Source organism: Myodes glareolus, chromosome 23, assembly GCF_982192425.1.
Source record: "Myodes glareolus chromosome 23, mMyoGla1.1, whole genome shotgun sequence".
Lineage (NCBI taxonomy): Eukaryota > Metazoa > Chordata > Mammalia > Rodentia > Cricetidae > Myodes > Myodes glareolus.
Window position 1 is genome coordinate 45,033,166 of NC_142048.1, and position 23,107 is coordinate 45,056,272.

Here is a 23,107-nt window from a genome sequence, read left to right on the forward strand (position 1 = left end):
GAGTTATTGCCGGCCTGTGCAGCCTTGGTCTGGGTGTCGGCTCCTGCCACCAACACAGCCTCAGACCTCAGAGAACGAGGCTAGCCCCGCGGGGAAGGCAGGGGCGCCTGGGGGTGGAGCCGCCACTTCTTGGCTTGGGACACAGGGAGCTGCGCAGCGAGCAGGCCCAGGGCCGCACACAGCCCTTGGATGGCGGGCGGGCTCTGGAGCCCGAGGCCACCGTACCAGCAAGAAATACGGGAGCCAATAAATCTTAAATCTAATATCAACAAACAGGTCCTGGGTTTTTCCTAGGCGCCACTGGGGCAACACGGCCCATACCGTAAAAAACAGAGATCCCCATATGGGTTCCCCAATGGCCACGTCATCTTAGGACTCCAGGCTGGAAACAGGAAAACGGTTTTCTCATATTTTTAAAACAATAATCTCATCTGTGCCAGATTTAAAATAGTTTAATTCTAAGGCCTACTATAATGACACAGACAAACAAGATTGCTCTTTAGAACAGAGACCTATAGGTCTCTAAGTTCAAGACCAGCCTACTTCCAGTACTAACTGTGCTAAATTTTTACACTGAGTTTTTTAATACTCTTAAATGTTATTTTGGGAGAAGAGTTTGTTTGTTTTTTTTTCTAGAAATGCTACTATTCATGCTGTGGATTCATCTGTCCAGAGGCCTGAGGACAAAGCCTCTGCTATGGAGCTGTCTGGCCTGATTGCTGCGGAGCTGGCAGATTCCTGAGGGATGGTTCAGCTCCTGCCCTTGGTCTGTCAGTTATTGCTATGTTGTTGTTGTACATTACAATGTTGTTGTTGCTGTGCCATTGCTATGCTGCTGGATTTCCCCTTGTTTTGTCAGTTATTGCTTGCTATCAGTTTCCCTTATCCTGTCAGTTATTTCTGCTAAACACTATGGGTATCTTCAAGACAAGTTACAAAATGCCATGGTTATTTAAATTAAAAATTGGATAAATATCTATTTAAACAAAAAGGGGGGGAATAATAAAGGAACTGCCCCCGATGCCAAGAATGGCCATCACCATGGCTCTGTTCACCATAAATTTTTTAAATCTGGATGATAATGGCCAAAATGCTGCAACACGACATTGTTCGGATCCGCAGCGGCCCAAAGATTTGGTTAAGTGGAAAGATGTGCTTTCTAATGAATGGAAAGGCCCGGATCCCATCTTATTGAGATCCAGGGGAGCTGTTTGTGTCTTCCCACAGGATCAAGAAAGCCCATTCTGGCTGCCAGAGCGATTGACCCGAACAGTGAAGAGTGATCCACAACACACGGATTCGCCTGAGGACCAGGCTGCTGTTCCTCCTGCCATTTTGCAGATGGATGACAGAGCACCGATGGAGGACACTCTCAGCTTTCCCGAAGCTGTTACCAGTCAGCCATAGGATGGCGGTGTTTCCTCGATTTTTTACAACCAATAAGACTCTGGGCCCCCTCCCTACCGTCCTAGAGATGATTTATAAGCTTGGCCGTAGGACTCCAGTCCTGGGCCGTGTCTCTCATTCCCCTACTTCAAAGAATGGGAGGGGGTGGAAATGTTTTGGAACAGTCCTATACTATGGATTAGTGTTTCTCCTCTGGATGGTCTGCTGACTCAAATCCCAAAATCGTAGGGACAAAGTGGTTATTGCACAAGCGCTGGCTGCCCTGGAACAGGGGGCCTCTACTGATGTGTGGTTATCTATGTTAAAGCAGTAAGGTTTAAGCCAACCAGCTCCTGCACCCCTAGGACTGTGGTCCATTGCACAGGGTGGAGTGCTTGGCTTAGCTAGCCCTGAAGGTTGTCGAGCTTAAGAGCATCGCACAGAGAATGACCCTCTCTGAGAGATAAGTCGCTCTGCTTAAGGGTTTCCTGCCGTATATTCCCTTTCCCAGAAAATTGGCAGAGGGCAGGCCGGATAGGTTCCAGGTGTCATGAGCCTAGGGACAGATTCCGTGTAAGCCCATTTTTATGTTTTCATTTTGGGAAGTGCGACCTCTATCTTTACCTTCCTAGGGAGTTGCCTTTCTGCAAAGAAGTAAAAAAAGGGGGATATGTGGAGGGCCGGACCACATTCTCCATTGCTTCTAGGAACAAAGGTAGAGATTGACCTCTGTGACCCCAAGGTGATGTAGCACACGCCTTTAATCCCAGCGCACGTGCTTGGTAACTCTCTACCGCTGCGTCCCTGCCTACTCCCGAGGCATCATCTGGGATAATGGGCAGTGGACCCATCCAAGAGTGACACGTCAGAAACGAGAACTGTTTCCTTTATAAGGGTTGGGTTCCATCTTATCTGGGTCTCCGCCATGTTGGCTGATGCCCGCTCTCCCAAGGGGCATTAAAGCTTTACTGCAGAAGTATCCTATGTGTACCGCGTGGTTCTTGCTGGCGAGACGGTAGCGCGGGACAGGATCTGAGGAATTCCATCCATTTAGTGCTTCTCCCAGGCCCACCCAGGACAGTTATTCACAGCAGCTGAACCTTTATTCCCTCCCCAAGATGATCGAGCCTCAGAAATGCGCCCTCAAGGGGAGGTCAGCCAGACTGACAGTGTCCAATGGATGGACAGTCTGGGGTGGGGGTGAAGGGGACTCCTCCCAATACCTCTCCTTAAACACTCCCTCTTTAGTCTCCCTTCTAGAAAAATCCCACTGTCAAAACTAGCACGGCGCACATGGACCGTGCCTGGACTGTCTTCTCAGTGGTCTGTCTGGGCTGTGGCTGTGGCTGTCTGGAGCTGCCTCTCCACGTCTCCCTCCCAATTGCTGCAATCAGCTCAGGAACGCCTCCGATGGAACAGTCAGGGCAGTGGGTGGCCAGGAGCTCTTGCTGTCCAGGTAACCTAACCTTGCTTAGCGCAGTTAGAGACCATCTAAACAAGGTGGATAGATGGTGTCTAAGGAGCAGTCAGGATTGTCCTCTGGCCTCCCGTACCTGTGCATGCACACCAGCTTGACCACAAGTAAGTAAGTAAATAAAGTTGTTCTGAACACGGCTTGTTTAAACAGAAAACAAAAGGAGCCAACCCGGTGTGGTGACCTACGACTGTGGTCCCAGGATTTGAGAGGTGGGGGCAGAAGCAGCAGAAGTTCAGGGTCATGCTGAGTCACATAGTTCAGATCTAGTCTGGACTACATGAGACTCTGTCTCAGAAATAAGATAATGGGGCCAGCGAATGGCTTAGCAGGTAAAAGCACTTTCACACCAAGCCAAAGGACCTAAATTCAATCCCTGAATCTCACATAGGAACCAACACCCATAAACTGCCCTCTGACCTCCACATTTATGCATTGGCATGCATGTATACACACACACACACACACACACACACATTTTGATACTATCTTGGGCATAATAGATCCTGTCTTCAATAAAGACTTTGTGCGTGTGTGTTACTGCTGACAGACAAGTATTCCAACTCTGTGTTAGCCCTGAAGGTCTTTACTGTCAGCGAGTGCAATTAGGACATGTTTATAAAATAATGTGTTATCTCAGAGGCAGGCCAGATGGCTCAGCAGTTAAGAGTGCCTACTGCTCTTGCAAAAGATCAAGTCCTGTTTCCAGCACCCACATCAGGTAGCTCCTGACCACTTGTGAATTCAGTTATAGAGGAACACCCCCCTCTTCTGCACGAACATGCACCCACACACTCATGTGCACAAACCTACTTGAACACATACACAAAATTTAAAAATAAAATTCTAAAAAACAAAACACTCCCAATTGGTCACGGTAACAACATGCCTGTAATTCCTGCACTTTGGAATTGGTGGCAACAGGATCAAATAAATATTCAAGGCCATCCTTGGCTACACAGTTTGTGTGAACTTATGCTGGAATACATAGGATCCTGTATTTTTCAAGTGTTTTCTATTTTCATGTATATGTCTGTGTAAGTGTAGTGTGTGTGTGTGTGTGTGTGTGTGTGTGTGTGAGGGGGGAAGACAGCTAGACTATGGGTGCCCTTGGAGGGCAGCTGGGGTTACAGCCAGTTGTGAGCTGACCAGTGCAGGTGCTAGGAACCCAACTCAGGTCCTCTGGAATAGTGTCAATTACTCCTAACCATTGAGCCATCTCCCCAGGCCTATGGGATCCCACTGTAAACAGTTTGGAGAGCTGTCTCAGTGATTAAGAATGCTTGCTGCTTTTACCAAGGACCTGACTTTAATTCCCAGAGCCCGTCAGGCATCTGCCTGTAACTCCAGCTCCAGGGGATCTGAAACCCTCTTCTGGCCTCCAGCATACCCACATAGGTCTGCAAATACCTACACACAGACACATTCGGTATAATTAAAAATAAATCCTTAAGAAGAAACAAAGAAGGGCTGAAGAGATGGCTCAGCGGTTAAGAGCACTGCCTGCTCTTCCAAAGGTCCTGAGTTCAATTCCCAGCAACCACATGGTGGCTCACAACCATCTTAAATAAGATCTGATGCCCTCTTCTGGTCTGCAGGCAGACACACAGACAGAATATTGTATACATAATAAATAAATAAATATTTAAAAAAAGAAGGAACAAAGAAAACACACTTTTTGTTGTCTCATTTGTTGTTTGATCTTTTTCTCTTTTGGCTTTTTTTAGGGGGCCCAACCACCCAGCTCCCAAGTAAATCACATCTGGAGGCTTAGTTATGAATACCTGGCCTTAGCTTGTCTTATTTCTTGCCAGATTTTCTCAATTTATCCTGACTATCTTTTGCCTCTGGGCTTTTATCTTCATCTGTTTCTGTATACTTTACTTCTTTCTCTGTGGTTTGCTGTGTAACTGGGTGACTGCCCCCTGACGTCCTCCTCTCCTTGCTCTCTTGCTCCCTCTCTTCCAGATTTTTCCTTCTATCTATATAGATAGTGTATGTATGTATATATATACATATATGTATATATGTATGTATATATGTGTATATATATAAAGTGTAGGCCAAATGTGGTAGCCCCTGCCTTTAATCCCAGTACTCAGGAAGAAGAGAGGCAAACAGATTACTGTGAGTTTGAGGCCAGCCTAGCCTATATAGTGAGTTCCAGAACAGCCAGAGCTAAGTAGCAAACCCTGTCTTAAAAACAAAGAAAACAACCCAACAACTTAAAATGTATTCTTAGCCAGCTGCCAGCGTCTACCAATTCAGGAGCTAGAATGTCATCAGCCAGCATCTTAAACCCACAGAAAAGGTTTACCCACTACTGTCTAGCATGCCTACCTGTGGCCCCACCACTGTATTTGGTGAATATTTAGCTTTCTTTGTTCTAGAACTAATACACTTTCATACGGTGCATTGTTATTGGAGAAAATTGAATCTGTTCCAAGGCGCTAGTCCTCCTTTTTGGCTCTAGCATAAACTTGTCCTTATCCTCGTTGAGGTGAGAACTATGTTTCTTTGCATGTTACTCTCTGAAGACACCTAAGTCTATCACTCAAGAGTTTAATTCAACAGTGTTGGGAGCTGTGAACCGCCCCCCCCCCATCCTGAATTTCTTGTAAACAACTTGTGATGCTTGCAGCTGCACTGAGCATGAGACCCTCAGGAGTTCCTGAGGGCAGGGAAGTGGTTTCTGGTGTGTTTGGTTGGGGTGTAGCTATCAGTTAATGATCCCTATATAAGCTGCCCCTGGACGCAATAAAGGGGGGCATCTTGGCATCAAGAATGACCTGTGTCTCTGTCTGTGTGTCTTTGTATGTTTCAATCTCCAGCCCCTTGCCCGGTTCATGAACTGTATGGTAGCGCATAGAGCGCAGACGGGTGTGGTGCTCTACACAACAGTCTTATTTTATTTATTTATTTATTTATTTATTTATTTATTTATTTATTTATTCATTCATTCATTCATTCATTCATTCATTTATTTATTTATTTAGAGACAGGTTCCCAAATTGTTCTGGCTGGGCTGAACTGAGATGTAGACCAGGCTGGCCTCAAACTCTTTGTCTCCCCAAAATTAGGAATAAGGGAGTATGCCAACATACCTAGCTATTTTGATTTATTTGTGATAAGGTTTCCTAAAGTTCAGACTGGCCTCCAACTTGTTATATAGAGGAGGATGACCTTGAACTCCTGATCCTCCTGCCTCCATCTCCCAAGCACTAGGATTACAGGTGATCATGTCCAGCACAATTCCCTTATTTTATAGTTGAAAACAAACAAAAACAAAATAGATTTTGAGAGGGAGAGAGAGACAGAGCAGGAGAGAGCAAAAGTTGTTTGGGGAGGCAGTTCCGTAAAGCAGAGGACAATTTATAGCTCTCTCATAGCAGGGTGATCTGTTTCCTACTATAGTTACATTTAACATTCCTTACTACATCGGAAGGAAGAAACTGATTCCAGGTGACTTTTAAAAAGGGATCTGGCCTGGTGGCGCAAGCCTGTAATCCCTGCAAGTGGTAGGTGGGAGGCAGAAATAGCAGTATTCTAGGTCAGCCTGGGCTCCATAAGCAAGATAATCTTAAAATAAATAATAAATTAAATGATATAAAAAAAATAGTGTTTCGCTGGCCGGTGGTGGCGCACGCCTTTAATCCCGGCAGGCGGATCTCTGTGTGAGTTCGAGGCCAGCCTGGTCTACAAGAGCTAGTTCCAGGACAGACTCCAAAAGCTGCAGAGAACCTCTGTCTCGAAAAACCAAAAAAAAAAAAAGAAAAAGAAAGGGTTTCGTAGAGAGCAATTCCTTATCTCTGGCAACTCCTAACGTGGCCCAATCTCAAGACACCAGAGACCCTAAGACACAGGTAAGCCCAGGAACCTTCCTTTCGAACTCATGTTTCTACACGAGTCCACAGACGAGATCGGAAGTGGCGTGCAGCCACGGGGCGGAGCAAACCTCCAACCGGTTATCCAACTGACCGGAAGAGGAAGGTGCATTTGGAATAAGGTCCCCTCCCGCTTTCCTGCAGCCGGGCGTTCTTAGGAGTGGGTGTCCCCGGCGCTACCGCGTCTCTGGACAAATGCTGAGATGCCGAGCGGAAGCCGCTGCCCGGATTGCGGCTCCTCTGAGCTCGTGGAAGACTCGCATTATTCGCAGAGCCAGCTGGTGTGCTCCGACTGCGGCTGTGTGGTCACCGAAGGGGTCCTTACTACCACCTTCAGCGACGAGGGCAACCTCAGAGGTATCCTGGGGGTAGCCTGGTGTGGTGGAATGCTTTATCCCAGACTCCTAGCCCCCCACCCCCTTTCTTGGTCGTGCGCACAGAAATGTGGGAGAAGCTCGCTTTAAAAAAAAAAAAGTAGCTGGAGGAGGTGCTCTTCCATCTATTTTCCCCAGTACCTACTATGGTGCCTGGCATTTAGTGGGTATACCGATGGTGAATGAACAAAACGGAAAAGGTTTCGCTCCTCTTTAAGGACCTGGTCAGTGTTGGAGGCTTGTTGACAAATTATTCGGGAATACAACATGAACCATTTGGGAATAGAATGCGAACCATTACCCCACAGTAATTTTTAGCACTAACTGGCAAAATGTGCCTCCTTTTCTTCCACGCCATTGTTTAGTTCAGGGAGACCTTTGGGTCTCGACCACTTTGGGGGATTGAACGACCCTTTCCCAGGTGTAGCTCAAGACCATCGTGCATATCAGCCATTTACATTATAATTCGTAACTCTAGCAAAACTACACCTATGAAGTAGCAACGAAACTAAGTTTATGGTTGGAGGTCACCACAATATGAGGAACTGTATTAAAGGGTCACAGCATTAGAAGGTTGAGAACCATTGTGCTACCTCAAAATTGAATGCTCCAGAGAAAAAGCTGGGAAATTGGAATCACCAGCGTTGCTTTATATAGTTCTATACTGGCTGTCTTTGCTACTTGAAGACATAAAAAGCCTTTACTTTTACATCTTCTCTGAGATGGGAAGTAGACACGCGATAGTTTGAAATTTCCCTGGTTTTACGTGGTCAGAGGACAAGGAGATGATGAATGAATAGAGGCCACCTGTGCTATTTGCTTATTATTAATAATTTGTATATTATTTACAGAAGTGACATATTCCCAAAGCACAGGGGAAAACGAGCAAGTTAGCCGCAGCCAGCAGCGAGGTAAGAATCACCCTTTTTCTCCTCAAATTTTAGCTTTGCTTTGATTTATGTGATTCTTTAATGTTTGAATATTTGAATGGATGTTCTAATTGTATGTATGTATACCATGCACATGCCTGGTGCCCATGGAGTCAGAAGAGGGTGTTGGATCACATGGACCTGGAGTTATAGGTAGTTATGAGTTGCCATGAGGGTGCTGGGAACTGAACCTCAGGTTTTCTGCTAGAGCAGCAAGTGCTCTCAACTGCTGAGCCATCTCTCCATCCCAGAGAACCAACTTTTTATTATTCAGTGGCTTGAAAGAAAATTGTCTCGACGTCGTCCTAGTCCATCTGTGTATGTTCTTGCTGTCAGCATTACTGGTATTAGATTGGCTAGAAGAGAACCGTGATTGATGGGCTGTGTGCTTACAGCCCCAGCACTCAGGAGAGGCAAATAGACTTTATAGCTTACATAGTTTGTGTGTCTTAGAAACCCAAAGGAATAGAGGTAGGTGAAGGTTTGGGTCTGCATCAGGCTTAAAGTAGCCTCAAGAAGCCTTGGTAAAAGCTTGGCTTTGGAGCTGGGGGTGGGGGGTAAGTTGGTGACAGAGTATGCAGAGTATGCACCTATCATGTGTAAGGCTTGGGGTTCAATCCCCAGAACCAAAAAACTGGAACTTTGTCCTGTCTATAAGTCAGAATAGCTCATAAAAGGGTGGTGGATTGAATGTGACCTTCCCATAAATGTTCTGTACCTTTGGAAGGAGCATAGCTCTAAAGGCCAAGACTACAGCTCAGTCATAAAGAGCTTGCCCATAATGCTTGAGGATCAAGTCTAGCTCCAGTGCATATGGCCACATCAAGTGTCCTGTTAGTACAGAAGGCATTTTTGTTTTGTTTTTTGTTTTTCTTTTTTTTTCTTCTGTTTGTTTGTTTGTTTTTGTTGTTTTTGTTTAGACAGGGTTTCTCTGTAGCTTTGGGGTCTGTCCTAGAACTCACTCTGTGGACTAGACTGGCCTCGAATCCTCCTGCCTCTGCCTCCTGAGTACTAGGATTAAAGGCGTGCACCACTACCCGGCTAGAAGGGCAATTTGCGCATCTGCTATATATGACAAGTTTAACGGAACTAACTTAAGGCCTCGCCGAACTTCCTTTGACCTCTCTGCTTACTATGTGTTTTCCTAGATCTCCGTCGAGTGAGAGACCTGTGTCGGATCCTGAAGTTGCCCCCAACATTCGAGGAGACCGCCATCTCCTACTACCAAAAGGCCTATCAGCTGTCTGGCATCCGCGCTGCGAGGCTCCAGAAGAAGGAAGCGTTAATTGGATGCTGTGTTCTCATCTCCTGCCGGCAACATAACTGGCCCCTGACCATGGCCACCATCTGCACCCTGCTGTATGCAGATCTGGATATGTTTTCTGGCACCTATATGCAGCTGGTGAAGCTTCTGGGACTGGACGTGCCAGCTCTGTGCCTGGAAGACCTGGTGAAGTCTTACTGCGGCAGGTACTTGTCTAGGAGGCAACATGGGGTAGGCAGCTGTCCTGGCAGATGTGTGCTTTCACCAGAGCCTGTCTGTCTTTCCTTCCCAACCCGTGCTCACTACTGAGATCAATACCGTTTATACATTTCCAGGATGCTGTAATCTTCCCATCCCCTTTCTGTCACAGGACTGTGATAATGTTTTTCCTTAGCCAGCCTTGGCATAGGGCTGCTGAGTTGCTCCCCTCCTGCTTTATGAATGGCAGTCACTGGAATTACGTGGTAGGGGCCCTGTTCTGGCAGGATTGCCTTTATATGGAGTCCAAAGATACTAGTTAGTGGTCGAACAAGGTTTGAAGCTAAGGTTTTAGTGAGATTTTTAGTTGTTTGGTTTTAGACAATCTCATACAGCTCAGGCTGGGCTTGTATTTCTGATCACCTCACTTCCATCTTCCTACTGCTGAGATTACAGGTGTGCACCATGATCCTTGGGTTTGCCCTTTGTTTTTTGTTTTGTTTTTTTCTTTCTTTTAGTTTTTTTTTTTCTCTGACAAGTATACTTTAAAGCAAAACCAAACCACAAAAATGGCTGCCAAAGTTTGGTAGCACACTCTCTTGACCCCAGCACTTGGGAGACTGAAGCAAGAGTATTGCGTTCTAGACCGGCCTGAACTTGGTGTGAGCCCATATGTTAAAAGAAGCAAACAAGGCTCGGGGGTGGTGGCGCACACCTTCACTCCCAGCACTCGGGAGTCAGAGGCAGGCGGATCCCTTGTGAGTTTGAGGCCAGCCTGGTCTACAAAGCGAGTTTCGGGACAGCCAGGGCTGTTACCAAACGGTTGAAACGTGGTCATATCCTAAGTAGACACATGTAACGGTGCCCTTCCTGTAGAGCGAATGGGGACACTGGAACTGCCAGTAGGAAGGTGCTCGGCTGTTAGTACTATTCATCTGGCACGTCCCTGCCCCTTTGCTCAGTACCTTGCTCCTGTGACCTTGAGTGTCTCTAGGACAAAATAGCTTCCCCATCCATCTTGGGTAGACTACCCTGCTAACCCCGGAAGAACACCCTATCATTCACTTGACCTTCATTTTGGTTGTTTCAGCTTCAAACTGTTCCAGGCTTCCCCATCCATGCCAGCCAAATATGTGGAGGATAAAGACAAGGTACTGTCTCGAACCTTGCTGCTGGTGGAGCTGGCAAATGAGACATGGCTCGTGACTGGGCGCCATCCCCTGCCTGTCATCACTGCAGCCACCTTCCTGGCATGGCAGTCTCTGCGGCCTTCAGACCGACTGACATGTTCACTTGCCCAGTTCTGTAAACTGGCAAACGTGGACCTGCCCTACCCAGCTGCCTCCCGGCTGCAGGAGCTGCTGACTGTGCTGCTTCAGATGGCCGACCAGCTGGCTTGGCTGCAGGTCCTAAAGCTTGACAAGCGGACTGTGGTGAAGCACATCGGTGACCTCCTCCAGCACCGCAACATGCTGATGCGCTTGACTTTTCGAGATGTAACAGCAGAAGCGGAGACCCAGAAGCAGCAGCCGGGGGAACAAGGACAGCAAGAAGCGGAAGATAGTACCTTTGATTTGCCCAAGAGGAAACGCCCAGCCAGTCCTGCACCTCTCCTCCCACCCTGTATGTTAAAGCCTCCCAAACAGACCCATCCCAGCCCCTGTGTTTCCGTAGTGACTGGAGATGAGAACATTTCTGATAGTGAAATCGAGCAGTATTTGCGCACCCCTCAGGAAGTTAGAGACTTTCAGAGAGCCCAGGCTGCTGGCCAGGCAGCCATGAGTGTCCCTAGCCCTCCGTGATGCAGGTTCTTCCAGGTGTAGTCAGTAATTCTGACTACGATTTGCTAATAGGCCTGCCATGTTGCAAGAAGTAAATGCACATGACCATTGGGTATCCCTTTTTTATTTAAGGAAGCCAAGAGTAGCAGTTAATTGGACCCAGCACCCTAGAGATATTGGGAGGTGCATGGGATATCTGTGGGTGGGAAAATCCTGTCCCTTGGTGGAGGGGAGCACCTTGGCTGTCCACAGTCTGGGTTGGACTCCTAAGACTGCTGAAGATCTGCCCGGCTCTCTCCTGCCATGGTGTGAAGTCAGTACACTGCTGTTGTGAAAGAGGTGGTATCCACCATGACACAAGCAGGAGCAGCAATTCCTGGCCCATGTTTGCTCTGGGCTCCAGTGGTCTTAGGTGTCCACCTGCCTCCTCTACCTCGTTAACAAAAGGACCATAGGTGGACTGCGGCTGTCGCTCAGAGGGCTTTGCAAGATTTTAATATATTAAAACAAAGAGATATCTGCTAGAAAACATTCTATTGTATAAAACCAGAGCTTTTAAGACATGTTTTCTTTGGCACTTGGTTCCCTCCCTCCCCTTTTCCCGGCATATTGCAAAAAGCTCTCCAGTGCTAAGGCGTTGGCAGGGTATGTAAATAGCAGCCAGCATACGTGGGGGAGTAATACAAAGCTTCTCCTCTAATATTGTCTGTGCAGCAAGCATAAATAATGGGGCCCATCTCAAGGAGCATGGATTCTCCCCCACCGTGTTCTCTCACCTACCAGACCCGGGTTCCCTACTGCTTCCCAAGGCCCAAGAATTCCTCTACTTCCGTGTGGCTCTGTAGTAAAAAGGCATTTTAGGTTGGGGAAGATGGGGCTGGAGGTTTTAGCAAGTAGTGAAGGCACAGGGCCTCGAGCAGCCTGCACCCAGGTGCTCCCTCAGAGCCTGCTGGGGTTTCGGTGAGTTGGGAGATGGTTTGGCATTTCAGGTTCCTAACTGGAGTTCATGGCTTTGCCACAGACACCTCATGGAGGCATTTTCCCCAGTCCCTTGGAGTTGGACAGCTGAGAGCAGGCAGTGGGTATTGTCACTGAACAGCTGAGTGCAGCCCCTCTCAAGGCTATCGGACAGGTTGCGCTCAGATCCAAACCTCAGCTCCTCCCCTTGAGTCTTTAGGCACTTGGTAGCATTGCTTTCTCAGGTCTTGTTCTGAACTCTTCTGGAAGGATTGTGTACCACTCCCTAGGGATCACGTGTCCCTAATCGTGCACCTCTTTCACCTGCCCACCTCCTGCGGGACTCAGCTGGTCTTAGAGTTACCTACACTCCACGCCTCCCCCTTGCATAGTTTATCTGAAAAGGCAGCACCTGTTACTCGCCCTGGCCGGGCACCTGGCTCACCTGCTAGGATGGTTTCCCAAGCCAGAACTGGGGGAGAGGCCAGGGATCTTAGCAGTCACGTGGTGCCTCCTAAAGCTGGTGAGGAAAAGGCAGTTCCCAGGTTTCCTGAGCCTACCGGGGCTGGGCTTTGCCACTCCGTTTATGGGTCACCCCACAGACCGAGGGAACTTTTATCCCTACCTGGGAGGGCACACCAAGAACTTGACCATCAAAACTGGTCTAAGCTGATGTCTGGGATTGTCTGTCGCTACTGCTGAGGGATAGTGCAGACAAGTGGCAAGTATCTGCCTTCTCCCTTTCCCAGCCTGGGTAACTAAAGATGGTGAGCCCAGGGGCAGCCATCAGCATGGCCGCCTCAGACCTACACATAGGTAGACAGTTTGGACCGCCCAGGAGGATCGAGGAGAGTAACAAGCCGGTGTGGCCGGCCCACTCTAAATCTAGCCCGCCTCTGCCCTAGACGGTGGTCTCACTTTTCCAGAGGCCGGTCTTCATGCAGCCTCCTGCTATGGCCTCTGCGCCGGTCGCGCTGGCATCCTCATACTTGCCCCCCTTGGGGGCGCCGTTAAGACTGGTAGTGTTGAGCGGGTATGAGCGGCGCTTACTCTCCCTCTCCAGTGCACTGCCGCTGCCCTTGAGATTGTCACGGCTGGCGCAGCGGCGCTGCCCGGGTCGCCCCGTCTCAGGGATGGGCGCTGCGCTGGTGTCGGAGCCCTCCGACGGCGTAAGCATGGGCTCGCCCTCGAGTGGAAGGCCGTCGCCGGGGCTATTGCGGCTGCTGCCCGGATAGCTGTCGGAAGGGCTATTGTGCAAGCTGCCGCTCTCACTGGACAGCAGCTCTGGAGCTCCTGTAGACGCGCGCAGCGCCTTCAGCCGGCTCTTGCCGCCAGTGTCTCCAGCTCGGTGACCCTTGGCCCGACTCTTGTGTACTCGGCGCCCGTGATGTAGATTGTTATGGTGCCGGGGAGCTAGGCTGCCACGGGAGCCCGTGGGCTCTGGCTCTCCATCCCCGCGGGCAGCCACACCAGCCTCGCACACCTGACTCTGGGCCACCTGCAGATTGGTGAGTTTGCACAGGGGCGCCGGCGCGCGCCCACTGCTGCCACTTGGGGAGGAGGACTTGAGGGAGGCCGGTCCCTCCCCCAACACTGGGGATCCATCCTCCGCAGCAGTTGGTAGGGCCCGGGGTGGGGCGTGGGAAGCCGAGGGTGAAGCAGGAGGGCAGCAGGCGCGCCAGGAAGCCCGAACATCCCTACGCCTGGCACAGTGGTGCGTGAAGACAAAGAGGCCCAGAGCTGAAGCTGCCACACCATAGAGGCAGCTACACACCACTCCGGGCAGCCAGCGCTGAGACACCGCCAAAGCACCACAAGCCCACATAGCTAGGTACAGGAAATGTGTGGTCATCAGCGCCCCCAGCTGGACTCCTGGAGAATACACGCCATCACCATCCTCTGGAGGCGCCGGTGTTCCTACCCCTGCGCCAACCGTAGCCAAAAGGGAACCAGAGTCACTCAGAAGGACGCCACTGCTCCTGAGCCTGGTGGAACCCCTCAGGTCTTCCCCTGGCTCCAGAGACAGCCTACTGTTACCCTGCTTTGGATTCTGGGCCGCATGACCCCGTAAGTGCAGGCCCGCACATAAGAAGTAGATCCAGGTGATGGGCAGAATCAATGCCACCGGGATGTAGAAAGCGCCAAGGCTTGGACGCCACACCAGCCAGCAACTAGGGGGAGACAGAGGTAGTGGATGAAGAGTTTGGAGAGTCCAGGAGCTGGGGCACAGGCTTGGGTGGTCGATGAGGTAGGATGTGGGAAATAGAGAGGCGAGGCGGGCCCTGACTTAGTCAGCATGCAGACTGGCTGGGTGGACCGGCAGGCATGGATGGGGCTGGTGTGAAGGTTGGGGCAGGCAGACAGTGATGAGGAGGCAGGAGGGAGTGGCGCTCACTAGGGACTGTGGTCCCGGTAGTTGTGGATGCTGACCGCAGCGGTGATGCCGCAGATTATGAGGGGGATCCCTCCAGCAATCAAATAGAACCTGGGGGTGGGGGAGAGATCGTGTACTGGAGGTAAGGGAACCAGGTGCTCGGAACCCTCAAACTGACATCTCTGTCTTTTCCTCTGTCTCCTTAAAATCTGTGTGATTGGGGGAGGTGGGGTCGGGCTGGAATGTAAGGCCTCCTAAGGAAGGGCAGCTTCTTCGGAACTTGGCCAAGAACTGTTATAGAGGTCAAGGACCAAAATTGTTCTCTCCAACCCAAAGCAGTCTGAGTGAGGGATGTCAGGAAGGTTTTTAGGAGCCCTACCCAATCCCTTTGGTGTCACCTCCTTCCCCATCCTTGTCATGCCTAAGAAGCTCCCCTGCCTTTGGAGTGTGATCCTAGGGATCTTGTTACTCATCCCCATCCCCCATCCCCCAGCTTTGCTACACCTGTCTTGGGTCTTGCGGGCCCCTTCCCATAGCTGAGAACTGGAAGCACTTACCGGAGCATGGGGCGAGGACCAGGCGGGGCTGCATCCCCTTCTTCTGGAGGGGGGGCCCTCCAAGTGAGCTCCTTGTGGAGGACTCGAGCCTTTACCCCCATCCAGAGCAGCGTGGACAGTGAAGAGTAGTGCAGAGTGATGCCCACCTACAAGGTCAAGGCACTGAGGCTTGGGACCTGAGCTGCTGACTGGGCTACACCCTGGAAGTCAATGGCGGTGCATGTTCCCACTACTCCCATGCCTCCAGCATCCCACCCAGGTACTCGTCATACTGGTCCTTGCTGGTGCCCTCTCTGCTTCCAGCCAGGGCTCTCTCTCACACCCCAGGGATTCTCCGGGACCCAGGCAGGGCAATCTGGCTGATATGTGGCCTCTTCTCTGCTGTGGTTCCCCACTCTCCCCTTTGAAGCCCCATCTCCAGTGATCCTGGAGCTAGTCTGACCATGCCTGTCACTCCACACGCCACCCACCCCTTCCAGACCCTCCAAGGCTAGTACAGAGAACAGAGGAACTGAGGGCTATTTCCATAAACCTTATTTTCCTTGCTAGGCCCCCTCTTCCCCTGAAGTCACTCATTTTAGAGTCCCCACCCCCTTCTTACCGCTTGGCAAACCATTTGGTAGTTGGTGAGAGTGATGCCCCCCACGAAGACAGCGGAGGTCATGGCCATGTGGAAACACAGGTTCAACAGCATGTGCCAACCCTTCCGGGACACATGGATGGAGCTGCCCCGGAAAGAGTCTTTTATTAATGAGCCGTCCAACCCCCCACAAAAGCGGTTCTCAACCTATAGTTAGAGATGCCTTTTTGGGGGGGGTCACATATCAGATATCCTGCATATCAGATAGTTACATTACAATTCATAACAGTTGCAAAATTACAGTTATGAAGTAGCAATGAAATAATTTTATAGTTAGGGGTGTCACCACAACAGGAGGAACTGTATCAGAGGGTAGCAGCGTTAGGAAGGTTGAGAACCACTGCCCTACAGGGTCCCAAGACCACTAGGAGAGCCAAAAAGAGGAAGACAAATTATCTATGAGTATGTGTATAAATGTGCTCCAGGCCATGGGAAAGAAGGCCTTAATCTCCCCACCCCATCTTCCCCCTGCCCAAAATGTGTCCTTTAATCCCAGAGCCTGGCCAGGTCATGTGGACCTGCCTGAAGACGAAACACCCGCCCCGCCCCACCCACTCCCCCGCCCAGCAGCAGGCTCACCTGTGGTTAAGGATGTAGGTGATAATGGTGGAGAAAAGGCAGAGCAGCAGCAGAGCCGTGCAGGGGTACACGACAGGGTGCAACGCAGCTCCGGGACCTCCCACCTCCCGTGGGAATGCACTCAGCTCCTGGGAAAGAGCGGGTGGGAGGACTGAGCAGAACCTGTCTGCCCCCTAAGCCACTTTCTCTTGTCTTGACCCCTGCCAGCCTCGGACCTGCACCTGGATGCTTTGGTAGGAAGAATGCAAGCCTGAGGACAGCCACTCAAGGAGGTGACCTCAGGAGACACTGACGGCCTCGCCCGCCTCACCCCTTCTGGTGTTCTGCCTTTCTGAGGACTTCTTTTTCAGATGCCCAGCTGAAAGCTCACGGGCCTGGAGAGATGGCCCAGGGGTTAAGAACACTGGCTGCTCATCCAGAGACCCAGTGCTCAATCTCCAGCATCCTCGTGGCAGCTCAAACCACCTCTGACTCTAGTTTTGGGGGATGTGACAGCCTCACACAGATATACATGCAGGCAAAGCACCAATGCACATAAAATAAAAAGAAATAAATGATTATGTAGGAATTAAGATGAGCTAAGAGGAAGAAGGCTGCCACGATAGGCTGTGTGTCTGTGGGTACCAGCAGAAGCTGGGTCAAGGAATGGGATAAGGGAACGGACTACACATGTTCCCAGGTTGTTTTTCTTGGGGTGGGTGATGCACCCTCACCTGGCCCCAGGTTTTTTAACAGATGAATTCAGGTCAAAATAGGCATGCTAACATATGCATTGCCTATTATCTCAGCACTCAGTAGTAGAGGCAAGAAGATAAGCAATTCAAGGTCATTCTCAGCTACATAGTGGGCTGGGCTATAAGAAATCCTATCTCAAAAATCAAACCAGCCAACAAATAAAAGACACCAAAAATGCAGGACCTGAAGGACAAGCTAAATGGTTCCAGCTCCCTCTTGAAAGCTGGAGAGGCGTGGAAGAGGCTAGAGGGTCATTTCCCATGAACTTTGACATCAACAGAGCACAAGGCTGCTGTCCTCTCTGTATTTTCTTGTGGCTCCAAGAGATCAAAGTACTACAGTCTCTATCTCCCACACATGTTCCGTCACCTCCCTGCATTTCTGCACGCACGCACACACACCCATCCACACCATTATACACACCATGAGCACAGCCACGTTGCCCAAGTGCTGACAGTACAGGGAGCTGACATTGGGCTGGCTGAAGCGGAGCTTGCAGCCTTCGGAACTCCAGCCCCCGTGTCCCTCCTGGTTCCACCATGCTGCCATGGGATCCGCTCCTTCAGCCCAGTGCCGCAGTGAAACAGCCACCGGCTCAGTCAGGTTTCCCACGCCGCAGCCGCCTGCAGGTACAGGGAAGTCCGCATAGACACGTGAGACCACGAGGAAGGCTGCCGAGAGAGAGTGGCAAAGCAGAGCAATTTCTGCAGGGGTCAGAGCATGCAGGGATCCTGCTGACCCGGGGACAGAGTTAGATGCTGTGCGGGTGCCAGTCTACCTAGGGAGACTCGCCAGAGAGTGAGGAAGAGACAGGTGAAACCATGGGAGGCCTCCCTACCCCAGGTTCCCATTGGCTGCAGAGGGAGAGACAAGGAATCCCTGGAAGGAACAGTTGACATCTGGGAAGAGGGATGGATGGGGACAGGAGAGAAACCCGATAAAGGGACTAAACAAAGCTATGTGGGAGAAAGTACCTGTGACATGGATCATAGAGCCCCCACCCTACCTCCATATCTCTCCATTAAGACAGTTATTAACCCATGTGGTTGACAACATCCTCTGATGACATAGCATTTGGGCCTCAGAAAAAACTTGAGTTTTCAAGGATGACCTTCCTGGCCCCTAACTAGGGATTCAGATGAACATCGTAACGCCATAGTCCAGGCACCTTGCCCAGCTCATTTCTACTGCCTTGTTCAGTAGAAGTGTGCCTGTCGGCTGAAGTGTGCGCTCCTAAGGGCGAGGACCCAACTGTCTGTGCTCAAGCGTGTCTCAGTCCAGCAGCAACTGGCACATGCTAGGTACTTAATGTGTTCCCACCCGGCCTGAAAAGAGCCCATCTTAAGAACATCAAGAGATCCCAGAGTAGTGATAACCAAACCATCATGGCACACAGGACCCTGCATGGCATGGAAAAGAAGGCAGATATTATAAACCAACGATGCTTGAAGGGGCTCTGGTGTGCACGGTGGTGTTTTCAGAAGGTAAACCTGAGGTTCTGTGTCTGGGATACAGCGTGGGTCCCATTGTCGACAGATATTGTCTGGTGAGCAAGGCCAGGGTTTGGAAGGTGGAAAGAAAGAGGGACTCAGATGGAAAGACACACGGTTGGGGAAGAGCTGTTCCTGACAGGACAGGGTTACAATGAGCCACTCAGTTCCTGGGGGACCAGACCACAAAAAGAAAAAAAAAAAGTGTATCCTTCCCTCCTGTTCTAGCCTCTACCCTATGTGCTGTGTCTGGAAGTTCTGACCACCTGCTGGGACTTTTGTGTTGCTCCCATCTCTAACCCCAATGCCACAGTTGTCTTGCCTTGTAGGACACTCCTCACCAGGGCAGGTCTAGCAGTCTGAGGAGCCTCTGGCTGGGGTAGCTCCAGGGCATTAGTCAAGGGTTCCGCCACTTGGGAGGCAGAAGCCGCTGTGGGGCAGCCCACGGCCTTTTTCCTCCACATAACACCGAAGTTAATGTTGAGCTTCCAGGATATGCTCATGTAGTATCGCTTACCTGCCTGGGGCCCATGGGTAGCAGGGCAAGAAGTCCAGGGTTTGGTGTGGAGGGAAGGAATGGAGGCTTTGTGCTTACAAGCTTTCTGATATGCCATATGCTTAGGATATAAGATTGTCCTATGTCTGGGGTACAAAATCATGTCCTCCCAATCCTGTTCTCCACCAAACCCTTCCTCTACAGGCCATCCCCACTGCCACCCTCCTCTAAGGTTTCTGCTACCCTCTGCCAACTGTACCAGGGCAGTAGGGAGCCATGAACTGAACGGGAAAGGGAAAAGGCAGACATGCAGGAAGTTAGTCCCTTACTGGTTCCTGCAAATATGACTGGGGTGGCCACACCACGCCTCTTGCCAGGCCCAGCTGCTCCAGGACGGGAAGTGTTGCCGTGGCTGCGGAAAAGACGGCCATTTCTGAAGACCAGCAGTTGCAGGGTGCAATCTGGAGGGACTGGGGGAGCCAGGGCAGCCGGAAGGGTTGAGAACAGGCTGGGGGGCAGCTGGATGGAGGCCAGGGCCACGCTATTCTGAGGGGACATAGGAGGTCCTCAGAGATACTCAGCATCCCTGGGCTTTGACGTCTCCCAGTCCCTTCCTCTCTCCTGCCTCGCCCCTCCTCCTCCCACCTGTTGCCTCCTCTCACACCCACCTCCACCAGGAGACACCTCAGCTTCTGGTCCCCACCCCCACACCCTTCCCTTCCCCTGGTGCCCACCTTGATGTGGAAAGATGACAGAGAAATGTTGGGCCGCCCAGTGGTGCAGCGGAAGCGGAGCTGCTGATGGGCGAGGGGCTCAGGCTCCATCGGGACGGTCTGGCCAAGGCCACCTGGCTGCGCAGCCAACGCTCCTCCCTCCCTTCTCTGGAAGGCTGTGCAGGTCAGGCCCACATAGCTGTGAGGCTTGATGAGGTAGGCCTCCAATGCCACATTCCTTGAATTCTGGGGACAGAGGACTCGTCACCCACTGTCTGAGATCTAGTGGTCCTCTGCTCTTCAGATCTGCTTCAGCCACGCCCCTGACTCTTTATCGCTCACTGTCTTTTCAAACATAAGCCATGGGGTCACCCACCCCCCAGACACATACACCTCCCAGACACAGGTTTTCTCCTTCCCGTGGAGGTATCGTTCCTCTAATGCACTTCCTATCTTCCACCCGCTGATTCTGTCGCCCTCCACCAGCTGTCAAGCAGGATCTGTGTCTACCCCTCGCCATATGTCCCCGAGTGTCTAGCACTGTATCTGATACACAGACGCTCTGCTATAGTTGTACCTTCTACCAGTTTAGAAATGACAGCCTCCCAGCACTCGGGAGGCAGAGGCAGGCGGATCTCTGTGAGTTCTAGGCCAGCCTGGGCTCCAGAGCGAGTTCCAGGACACGCTCCAAAGCTACAGAGAAACTCTGTCTTGACAAACAAAAACCACAAAGAAAAAAAATGAAAAAGAAATGTCACCGTCCCCTTGGAGAACTTTCCAGCACCCCTTATTTCACTGAAAGTGCTGACACCCTGAGACAAAGCCTCCATTGTCCCTGCACCCATTCCCAGCACGCTCCTATTTACTTCCATCTGGTTAACCCCCAACTCGGTTCCCAACAAAGCTCACACCACAGTGCTACATCACAGCTGCCTTTGCTGCCTTTGCAGCTCTCGGACGGCTCACAGCTGAGCTCTGCTGGCCACCATGTTACCAGAGCGTGAGATGTGTCCCGGAGAGAGGCAAGCACTTCTGGTCTAAGAATCACCAAAAGTGGCCCAGTCCACTCTGAGGCCCCCCTCCCCACAGTCCTGGCCCCTGAAGAGTCCCTCCCATACGGTACCACAGAGATGTGCTGGGCGTGGGGGCTGAGGGCAGCTCCTCCGATCCGCTCCAGGGCACCCACAATGCCGCTGCAGGCTTTGTCCTCTCGCTGGGCCAGCCACAAAAGGTGCTCGTCCACCAGCATCAGGTTGCTGGCCATGTCCACCATGACCTCCACCAGCTGAGGGAGGGAGGGAGGGAGGGAGGCAGGGCAGTCACTGAGGGCAGGAGTGTTATTTGGGACCCAGGACTGGTGCATGGGCGAGGCCTGAGATGACGGGATGATGGCTTCCAGGGGGCCCAGAGGGTAGGTTGAATCTCACCTCTTTGATCTGGTCAACATAACCCAGAAATTTCTGGATCATCTGAGCCACGTAGACTACGTCCATCATGTCTGAAAAGCTGGCAGCCTCAGCGGTGTACACTCGCAGCTGGTGGGCCAGGGTCAAGGCATTGGAGGCATTGATGGGCATCTGGGGGTATGGGGGGAAAAGGAGATCAGGCTAGCAGCTGCTTTCTGTCCCAGGACCTAGGGCCACAGGGCAGGAGAGGAGCCAAGACCATGCACTGGGACCATCATATCATGTGATAATGACATGAGCCCCCCCCCCCCCCCCGTCATCACAACTCTAGGGTACTCAAGCTAAGCACCACTATCCCAAGGGTGATGATGTAAATCACTATGATGGCTAGAGTAGGGTACAGGCCTGGCCCCTGGAAAAGGCAAGCGGAGGACAGCACCCGAGGAAAGGGTGGCAGCCCATGGCCCTTGCTGTTTCCATTTATCCATTTATTTATTTATTTATTTATTTATTTATTTATTTATTTATTGAGACAGGGTCTCACTAAGGAACTCTGGCTGTCCTAGAAACTCACTACATAGACCAGACCGGCCTTGAACTCACTGAGATCCACCTGCCTCTGCTTCCCGGGTGCCGGGATCAATGGCGTGCACCGCCACGCCAGGCAGCTGTACCCACTTTTACTGCACAGCTGAGAATAGAGGTGCAGCCTCCCCTGTGAGGTCTTAGGCTCCATCCCAGCCAGTTCCGGGAATCAAAGTTGTGGAGAGGGTGTGCGCCCCGGTCTCACCAGTACAAAGGTGTAGAGCACCCGAGTGATGTCGTTGGTGTAGAGACAGTGGGAGTAGTCCCCTGGCTCCCAGCGGCCAGCTCGGTCACACCGGCGTGAGGCGCGGGTGCCAGGGGCTCCCCCACTCAAGGGCACAGAGGTGAAGGGGTACTGTAAGCAGGACTGGTAAGCCGTGATGCCAGCCAAGGTTCGCGGCCACCTAGAGGTAGAGGTAGGAAGCTGCCGTGACTAAGACTCCTGGAGACAAATGCCCTCCCCTCCCAACCCCAACCTAGGACTATGAGACCAGACCCCTGTCATAGTCAAGGGTGCAGTAAAAACTGTACTGGAAGCCATCAAGGGGTTTCCCAAGTTCTGCTTTCTCTGTTTGTTTTGACAATGTTATTGCAGGCAATATATGGGGGTGTAGTGCAAAGATCTGGGTTCACAGACAAGCTCTGTCATTTATCGGACGAGTTGCTGATCTTTTCTGGGCTTTGGTAGTCTCGGCTCTATAGTGTGGAGGATACTACCCACCCTGCATACAGAGAGGGTCTCTAGAACATTAAAATGTGTCACTGTAGAAAGCGTCTGTATACTAGAGTGGGAGGAGGCAATAGTCATCCTCTTGAGATGTGACAGCAAGATTGTGGGCTAATGACCAAAGGGAGTTCGTGGGACTGGAGGAAGAAGGCAGACACAGACGGGAGACCCTAGTCTCTCGTGTCTCAGAGGGTGGAGATGCGGGGGAGGAGTGGGGGGTTGCCATTGATAAAGCGAAGCGGCCCACCTGAAGTCCCCACGGTTGTTGGTCACACGCTCAGCAGGGCAGTAAGAGGCAGAGGTCTCCAGGACGACTATCTCCACCTTCTTGCTGGTGTTGCCTTGGACTGTGGACACGGAGCACTCCCACTCCCCTGAGGCCCACACGCCGATGTGAGACAGGGTCAGCTCACTGCGGGGTAGGGGTGGGGAAACTGGCTTGGTGTGGTGCGCTGGTGAGCTTTCTCGTCACCTTGACACAAGCTAGGGTCGACTGAGAAGACGGAACCTCAACTGAGAAAAGGCCTCAATCACAGTGGCCTGTAGGCGGCGAGTCTG

At 51.2% G+C, this 23,107-nt stretch overlaps 2 protein-coding genes across 3 annotated transcripts in view; one reads left to right on the top strand and one right to left on the bottom strand.

The window, feature by feature from the left end:
- The first annotated feature begins 6,847 nt into the window (after nt 1–6,847).
- On the top strand, nt 6,848–11,403 carry Brf2 (BRF2 general transcription factor IIIB subunit). Its single transcript, XM_048456509.3, has 4 exons — nt 6,848–7,101; nt 7,970–8,029; nt 9,196–9,517; nt 10,600–11,403. Exons 1-4 carry the CDS (start codon nt 6,948–6,950, stop codon nt 11,309–11,311), a joined length of 1,248 nt encoding a protein of 415 aa, XP_048312466.1. The 5' UTR covers nt 6,848–6,947; the 3' UTR covers nt 11,312–11,403.
- A 354-nt stretch (nt 11,404–11,757) lies between these two features.
- Adgra2 (adhesion G protein-coupled receptor A2) overlaps nt 11,758–23,107 on the bottom strand; it is a 40,656-nt gene continuing 29,306 nt past the window's right edge. Inside the window, exons 8-19 of one of the 2 annotated variants that reach the window (XM_048456508.3) lie at nt 22,797–22,961; nt 22,028–22,226; nt 21,259–21,408; nt 20,955–21,116; nt 19,853–20,077; nt 19,448–19,664; nt 17,556–17,755; nt 16,398–16,525; nt 15,780–15,903; nt 15,179–15,324; nt 14,643–14,732; nt 11,758–14,418 (exon numbers count right to left, since the gene is read on the bottom strand). In XM_048456508.3, the coding sequence (XP_048312465.3) occupies nt 13,149–14,418; nt 14,643–14,732; nt 15,179–15,324; nt 15,780–15,903; nt 16,398–16,525; nt 17,556–17,755; nt 19,448–19,664; nt 19,853–20,077; nt 20,955–21,116; nt 21,259–21,408; nt 22,028–22,226; nt 22,797–22,961 (3,076 nt within the window). In that variant the 3' untranslated portion in view covers nt 11,758–13,148. The remainder of the gene's footprint in view (nt 14,419–14,642; nt 14,733–15,178; nt 15,325–15,779; nt 15,904–16,397; nt 16,526–17,555; nt 17,756–19,447; nt 19,665–19,852; nt 20,078–20,954; nt 21,117–21,258; nt 21,409–22,027; nt 22,227–22,796; nt 22,962–23,107) is intronic. The other variant, XM_085680761.2, reaches the window with a different exon arrangement.

Excerpts from the sequence above, each read along its gene's own strand:
- Brf2 (XM_048456509.3), top strand. The coding sequence starts at position 6,948 with ATGCCGAGCGGAAGCCGCTGCCCGGATTGCGGCTCCTCTGAGCTCGTG. Across the intron at positions 8,030-9,195 it reads TAGCCGCAGCCAGCAGCGAG|ATCTCCGTCGAGTGAGAGAC; the intron begins GTAAGAATCACC and ends GTGTTTTCCTAG. Across the intron at positions 9,518-10,599 it reads GTGAAGTCTTACTGCGGCAG|CTTCAAACTGTTCCAGGCTT; the intron begins GTACTTGTCTAG and ends TGGTTGTTTCAG.